This window comes from Myotis davidii, unplaced genomic scaffold (genome assembly GCF_000327345.1).
Source record: "Myotis davidii unplaced genomic scaffold, ASM32734v1 scaffold497, whole genome shotgun sequence".
Classification (NCBI taxonomy): domain Eukaryota; kingdom Metazoa; phylum Chordata; class Mammalia; order Chiroptera; family Vespertilionidae; genus Myotis; species Myotis davidii.
This window is the reverse complement of record NW_006288434.1, coordinates 4,232,122-4,240,385: the sequence shown is the minus strand read 5'-3', so window position 1 is coordinate 4,240,385 and position 8,264 is coordinate 4,232,122. Positions and strand designations below refer to the sequence as shown.

Below are 8,264 nucleotides of genomic sequence, written 5' to 3'. Positions count from 1 at the left end.
TTCTGTGGTAAGGCCTTGAAGAGTAGAGTAAGTGTTGAGAACTGTGAAGGGCCTGAGATTTTACCCTACTTGCAAATTAACAAGGTGGCGAGAGGAATATACAGGATTCCTGGGTCGGACACAAAGGACTTGGTTGCAGCATAGCAAGCTGATGAGCTTCAAGTCCATGTCAGTTCCCCTGGCTCCCAAGTCTCATGGGGGTAGCACAGAAACGCCCAGGTACATGCTGCACACTCAGTGCATTCGTGTCCCAGCGGAGGCATCCCCCAGGTTTCATGGAATGTAAGCACATCTGCCCAACTAACGTGAGAGGGAGACATTATCTTCATTTTCCCAGAGAGCAAACAAACCTGCTCTTTCCTCTGGAGGGAGACACCTTCTTTCCCAAGGCACTTCACGGAGAGATACTCTATTTTCCAAGGCGTACATCCTTAAAAAGATAGTCTGACGTCGTTTAGTTTCTCTGCTCACAACATATTCAGAAATGAGAAGCTCATGGAGCACTGTATTCCAACAAGCAGTTCCAGTTTTCCTCATACGCCTGCTGGGTATCTATCTCTGAATGGCAGCTAACGTCCCCAGAGCATCAGCTGCATTTGTCAAGCCAGCATTTAAGGCCCAGTTTAGGAACACATCTTTTCCCCATAGTATTTCCTTTTTTTAACGGTATGTTTAATGTATGTGCACATGAGCATATCTAGGAAGATGATCATCAGAATACCAAGTGTTACCTAAGTGGCAGATCATTTTTTCTGCCTTTTTTATACTTGTTAATGCTTTAGGTTTCTTACAATAGCCATGTATGTCTATAATCAGACAAAGCAACAAAGTTGTTTGAAAAAGAAAAACAACAGACCACCATGAAAAGTCTTATGTTAATGATCATTGTTCCTTTTTTAATAGCTTCATATTCTTGCCTGAAAGAATAGTTTTATTTTTTATTAAAGGAAAACATCTTTTTTTTTTTAATATGGTGATTATGTTGCAGAAAACCCTGTCAGAGGTGGAAAGAGAGCTGAAAAATTCTGCGCCGGCATCTAAGACTCACACCAAGGGGAAAAGGATGGTTATTCAGGAAGTAGAAAACTCAGAAGATGAAAATGGAAAAGAAAGCGAAAGAAAACATGAAGATGGCAGTAGAGATAAGAGTAAAACATTTTTTCTCTTTTGGTTATGTAAAATACTACGTTTTTATATGACGAGTTAGTCTATCAAACTTTTTATAGCTTTACCTTATAAATCCACAAGCAGGTTTTTCCTTAATCTTTTTCTTAATATAGCTCATTTTTCTTTTTCCTTTATTTATTTTTTTATATATATTTTTAAAAAATTGATTTCAGAGAGGAACAGTGAGGGAGAGAGAGAGAGAAATAGCAATGATGAGAGAGAATCATTGATTGGCTGCCTTCTGCATGCCCCCTATTGGGGATTGAGCTCGCAACCCAGGCATGTGCCCTTGACCAGAATTGAGCCTGGGACACTTCAGTCCGCAGGCCAATGCTCTATCCACTGAGCCAAACTGACTAGGGCTCATCTTTTTCTTAATATAATCTCCCAAACTCGTTTTTCTTCTTAACCTGACACTGTTTTCTAATGCTCAGTTTAATTCCTGACTATCTTTTTTTAAAATTGATTTCAGAGAGGAAGGGAGAGGGAGAGAGAGAGAGAGAGAAACATCAATGATGAGAAAGAATCATTGATCGGCTGCCCTCTTCTGGGGATCAAGCCTACAACCCGGCCATGTGCCTTGACTGGGAATTGAGCCGTGATCTCCTGGTTCGTAGGTCGATGTTCAACCACTGAGCCACACTGGCCAGGCTATCATCTTTTTAAAAATATATATATTTTCATTAATTTGTAAAAGAGAGGGTAAGGAAGAGGGAGAGATAGAAACATCAATAATGAGAGCGAATCATCATTTGGCTGCCTCCTGCACGTCCTCTACTGGGGATCAAACCTGAAACCTGGGCATGTGCCCTGGTCAGGAATCATTTCTGATTTTGTCATTCATGGCCCCAAATTATTTTGTAGATTATGGAATATATAAAAATATGTAAGATTCAGAAGACAAAAGTTTCTTGATAAGAAGAATATAAATTTTAAGACCAGTTAGTTCCCTTTTATCAGGAAAGCAAATCAAGATTAAGTGGAATAGTCCTAGCCGGTTTGGCTCAGTGGCTAGCTAGACCATCACCCTGCGGACTGAAGGGTCCCGGGTTGGATTCTGGACAGGGCATATGCCCAGTTTTTGGGCTCGATCTCCAGTAGGGGGCGTGCAGGAGGCAGCTGATTAATGACTCTCATCATTGATGTCTCTCTCCCCCTCCCTTCTTCTCTGAAATCAATAAAAGTATATTAAAAAAAAAGATTAGGTGGAATAAAAAGTTGGAAGCCATTTTAAAGTCATCCTTTTAAGACAAAATAAAATGATTGGAACTATCTTATGCTTGCTTCTACCAACTTTTATTGTTAGATGGCTTGTAAAAAGAGATCTTGGAGCCTTGGACAAGACAGGAGAAATCCAAGTCACTATTAGGAAAATAATGTTAAAGTCCGGAGGAGATTATCGAGTTGGAATCTTTGAGGGTGGCTTCCCATTCCACCACATTCCAAGAAAGAATTGTTAGTCATTATGTGGCAGGCGGCGGGAACAGCAGCGGGTGTCTGACCAGGGGGGTCAGGCCAACCTGAATTCAGCAGCCTCGGTACTTGGGTTCTGGCTAGAAAAGAATTCAGAGCCAAGAGAACATTTATTTGTTAAATCACAGAGGTAGAGAAAGTAATTCCTAGAAGAGATGGGCTTAGGAAGGCAAGTTATGGAGGCAAAGGAAGGGCCCTTGGGGCCTGGGGCAGGGAGGAGGAAGGAAAAGGGAAGGCACCTGTATGCTCTCTGGAGGGAGAGCGCACTGGGTCCTCCATCCTAAGGGCTTTAGGGTGGAGACTTTAGGGCAGGTCCCAGGGGAAGGTTTGACTAGCATGGTCAGCAGCTTTCCAGGTGTGTCCTTCAGAGTCGTGGTCTCCACTGATTGATTGTGGCACCAGGGCAGGGGGGCTTTATTCAAAGCAGCTGGTTTTGTTGCTTCTCTGGGCCTGGAGCTGAAATACAACTGAGGCCTAGATGTCATCTCTAGAGGGGAAAGGTCAGGGGTTCCAAACCCAGTGACCACTGATACACTTGGGGAGGAAAAGTCACCATGGGGGCGAGGTCCCACCCTACCATTGAGTGTCTGTTACTAGGCACCTGGGGCTATCTGCCCTGGTGACCTTCTGACCTAGCCCATGGTCCTGGCCCTACTCGTGTCCAACTGCCCACCGTAGATAATACCACATTTTCTTTATCCATTCCTCAGGTGGCTGCTATGAATATTCAGGTTTATGTGTGTGGACATGTTTTTGATTTTCTTGGGTATAGGAGTGAAATGCTTGAGTTATATGGTAACTCTGTGTTTAACTTCTTGAGGAACTGCCAGACTGGTTTCAAAAGTGGCTATAGCATTTTATATTCCCAGTGGCCATGTCTGAGGCTTCCAATTTCTCTACATTCTTGCAAACACTTGCTACTGTGAAGTGGTAATTCCTCACGGTTTCAATTTGCATTTCTCTAATAACTTATTGTGTTAACCACTTTTTCATGTGTTCATAAGCCATTTGTATATCTTTTTGGATAAATGTTATTCAAGTCCTTTTGCCATTTTACAGTTAGATTACTTGCCTTTTGATTGTTGCACTAGAGGCCCAGTGCACGAAATCTGTGCATGGGTGGGATTCCCTAGGCCTGGCTAGCAATCAGGGCCTATTGGGGCCAAGCTGGCCAGGGCCTGCCAGCTGCCGGCTGGGGCCTAGGGACCTGCTGGCTGCTGGACGGGGCCAGAGGGATGGGGGAGGCACAGGGGTGGGGGAGCTTGGCTGGCTGTGGGAGGTTGACTGTGGGAGCGCACTGACCACCAGGGGGCAGCTCCTGTGTTGAGCGTCTGCCCCCTTGTGGTCAGTGCGCATCATAGTGACTAGTGGACCGGTCGTTCTGATCATTCGATCGTAATGGTTGCTTAGGCTTGTATATATATAGATTGTAAGTCTTTACATATTTAAATAGTAGACCCTTATCAGATAATAATTTGCATATTATTTCTTCCATCCAGTGGGTGGTCTTTTTACTTTCTTGATTACATCTTTTGCTGCACAAAAGTTTTACATTTTGATGAAGTCCAATATGTTTTTCTTTTGTGCTTGAGCCTTTCGTATCATATATAAAATCATTGTTAAATCCAAGGTCATGTAGATTTATCCCTAAGTTTTTTTTCTAAGAGTTTTATGATTTAGCTCATATTTTGGACATTGATTTATTTTGATTCATTGTGGTAGGGAGGAGTCCAACTTAACCTTTGCTTTTTTTTTTTTTAACATGTGGAAATTCAGTTTTCCCATCATCACTTTTTAGAGACTATTCTTGACACTTTTGTCAAAAATCAATTGGCCGTGGATGTATGGGCTTATTACTGGACCCTCAGTTCTATTCCATTGGTCTATCTGTCTGTCTTTATGCTGGGACCACTCTGGATGGTTTTTGTTGTTAATCCTCACCCAACGATATTTTTTCCAGTGATTTTTATCATAGAGAGTCGCAGGGAAGGATGGAGCGGGGAGGAGAGAGAGAAAAAATAACACATCGATGAGAAAGAGACCCATTGATTGCCTCCCTCACTCACCAGGGATGGAATCTGCAACCCTACTGTGCCCAGGCTGATGCTCTAACCACTGAGAAATACTGGCCAGGGCAGCACCAATGTTTTGACTACTGTAGCTTTTAGTAAGTTTTGAAATCAGAAGTATGAGTCCTACCTGGCTGGTGTGCCTCAGCGGTTGACCCAGGAACCAAGAGGTCACTGGTTCTATTCCTGGTCAGGGCACATGCCTGGGTTGCAGGCTTGATTCCCAGTAGGAGGCAGCCAATCAATGATGTTCCTCTCTCTCATCGATGTTTCTCTCTCTCTATCCCTCTCCCTTCCTCTCTCTAAAAATCAATAAAAACATATTTTTTAGAAAAAGAAGTATGAGTCCTTTGATTTTGTTCTTTTTCAAAAATATTTTGGCTACTTTGGAATTCCATATTAAATTGAAGATCAGTTTTTCTATTTCTGCAAAAAAGTCTATGGAATTTTGATAGGGATTATGTTGAATCTGTAGTTCACTTTGGTTAGTATTGATATCTTAACAACATGAAATCTCCCTATCTATGATCAAGAAATATCTTTCCAGCCCTAGCTGGTTTGGCTCAGTAGATAGAATGTCAGCCTGTGGACTGAAGGGTCCCGGGTTTGATTCTGGTCAAGGGCACATGCCTGGGTTGCGAGCTCAATCCCCAGTAGGGGCGTGCAGGAGGCAGCCAATCAATGATTCTCTCTCATCATTGGTGTTTCTATCTCTTTCTCCCTCTTTCCTCTCTGAGTTCAATAAAAATATATTTAAAGAAAAAGAAAATAAATATCTTTTCACCCTAGCCAGTTTGGCTCAGTGAATTGAGCATTGGCCCGTGGATTGAAGGGTCGTGGGTTCAATTGTGGTTAAGGGCATGTACCTCGATTACAGGCTCAATCCCTGGGCCTGTTCCAATCAATGTGTCTCTCTTACATTGCTGTTTCTCTCTGTCTCTCCCCATCCCTTTCACTCTCTCTAAAAAAAGTCATTGGAAAATATCCTTGAGTGAGGATTAAGAACAACAACAAAAGACGTTTTTTAAAAAAGAAATATCTTTCCACTTAATTAATTTCTACTGTTGAACTACTCTTCTATTCCTGAGATAAATCCCACTGATCGTGGCATATAATCCTTTTAATATGCTATTGGATTTGGTTTGCTTGGATTTTGTTGAGGATTTCTGCATCTACCAACTACCCGAACTACCCTCTAAGGCTACTGAAATCCTGGTGGTCTTTAGTTCTATTGGTTCTCTTCAGTCCTTCTGCAAATGACACTGTTGGCCATTACTTCCTTGGATGTTTATTGCTGACTCCTTTCTCCCTGAAGTACTCATTCTTCTTGGTATGCCCTCCTGGCTTTTCCCCCCTCATTTTTAGGCACTCCTCCATCTCCATTGTAGATTTTTCCTGTGACCATCTTTTAAGACTTGATCTGAATGACTCAGTCCACATTCAAACTTCAGTGATTCTTTATATGCCAGCAACTCCCATGTCAGTGTCTCTAGATAAGGCCACTCCTCTGGTCCACATTCGGAGTCACCTCCTGAGCGAGTCTTCTGGAATGTCCTACAGGTAGTGCAGCACCTAACAGGACTCACAGGACTTTCATGTTCTGGCCTCTGTTTACCTTTACAGAGGCTGGCCAGGGTGTTCAGGGACATTCCATCTTAAGGAAAGAGGTACGGCAGGGCATTCAGCTCAATTCATTTGAATCCCAGTTACGCGCTCTGTGCTTGAGCAAATGCCTTAGCTACTTTCTTGTGTCTCTTGATTGTAAAGCGGGGATGATATTACTTGGTCTGAAAATTAATGGTAATGTATGTGAAGGCCTTGGCCCATATAAAGTTCTAAACAAACTGCAGCTATTTAGTAATAGTATCGGTCAGACATGGGAGGATAGCATACCAGGGAATGGACAATCGTACTAAGCTGTCCATTGTTACTGCTGACACTGACCTGTGCTCCCATCCGTTTCTGTTCTGTCTGGGTGGGGACTTCAGCAGCAGATATGAGCTAAAGATGGGAGCCTTGCTTTCATAATCCTACTGTTATGGGGGAGAGGGAGAGACCTCGGTTCTTGCCTTCTTGAGGGAAAGATTTCAAGAGACAAAGTGCAGAAAAGCAAGCAAGAGTATATTGACCTCAGCAAAAATAAACTTAGGAGCGTGAAACAAAGAAGGGCATAGAAGCAGCAACAGGAGAGCCTACGCTGGGCCGCCTTAGCTCACTGGGAAGTCAGAGGACAGGGGAGCCGTGGTGACAGGTTCAGGGGTGAGCCCCAGACCAGCTGCTGCTGCCCATTGCTCCCCTGGTTGCTGGTCTCACCGAGTCCCTTAGAGGTTGGGGGATACGTGCATACATGCGGGAGGTGGGGGGGGAGCGGAAGGGGAAGGGAAGGGCAGGGGCATGCTCCCTGGGAGAGTGCACTAGCATCTTCATTTTCAGGGGTTTTATTTTATTTTAAATATTTGTATTGCTTTCAGAGAGGAAGGGAGAGATAGAAATATCAAGGATAAGAGAGAATCACTGATCAGCTGCCTCCTGCGCGCCCCACACTGGGGATCCAGCCCGCAACCCAGGCACGTGCCCTGATGGGGAATCGGACCTTGACCTCCAGGTTCCTGGGTTGACCCTCAACCACTGAGCCACGCCTGCCTGGCGCAAACCATTTACTCCTAAGTGTCCTTGGTTTAGGGAAAATAGGGTTTACTAGGTTGTTGCAAACTGCTGTTAAACTGTCTCAGTTCCCCTATTTTGGAATTTTTCTAGCTTCTTACTCTTCTATAACATGACTGGGTCCCATCTGGGGTTAAGCACTATTATATGATTTTTTGAAAAATCATTGTAATGGAAAACTCTCAATTTTTAAAAACAAATTGTTGATTGATTTTAGAGAGGGGAAGAAAGAGAGAGAGGACATGATTTTGTTCCAGCTATTCATGCATTCATTGGTTGCTTCTTTTGTATGTGCCCTGACTGGGGATGGAATCCACCTCTAATCCAACTGAGCTACCCGGCCAGGGCTGAAAATTTACCGTCTTTTAAAGACACACTTTAAAATCGAGGTGCTTATTTGATATGATTTCTTTGCTACGTTCGCTTTAAAGTGACTTACAAATCCCTTGGGCTTTATTTTTCTGTCAAGTGATCTTTATCTCCTAGTTCTTTAACGTAAGGAAAGGTACCCTAGCCCTGGGTGCAATTATTGTATTCAACTTTTAGTACCTGGAAGAAAAGCGCCAGTTTTGTAAGATCTACCTTTGCCTGTGAGCTCTGATGAAGGGAATGACTCAGAAATGCTGGTTTGCAAGTCAGAAGCCCTTCCGTGTTTAAAGAGTTAAATACGGATCTTTATCTCCTAGTTCTTTAACGTAAGGAAAGGTACCCTAGCCCTGGGTGCAATTATTGTATTCAACTTTTAGTACCTGGAAGAAAAGCGCCAGTTTTGTAAGATCTACCTTTGCCTGTGAGCTCTGATGAAGGGAATGACTCAGAAATGCTGGTTTGCAAGTCAGAAGCCCTTCCGTGTTTAAAGAGTTAAATACGGGCTGGGCTGCCGTCCACAGC

General features: G+C 43.3%; 1 protein-coding gene across 1 annotated transcript in view; it reads left to right on the top strand.

Moving 5' to 3' along the window:
- SPAG1 (sperm associated antigen 1) overlaps nucleotides 1-8,264 on the top strand; it is a 46,862-nt gene that overhangs the window by 11,522 nt on the left and 27,076 nt on the right. Inside the window, exon 9 of the mRNA XM_015561702.1 lies at nucleotides 989-1,202. Within this exon, the coding sequence (XP_015417188.1) occupies nucleotides 989-1,202 (214 nt within the window). The remainder of the gene's footprint in view (nucleotides 1-988; nucleotides 1,203-8,264) is intronic.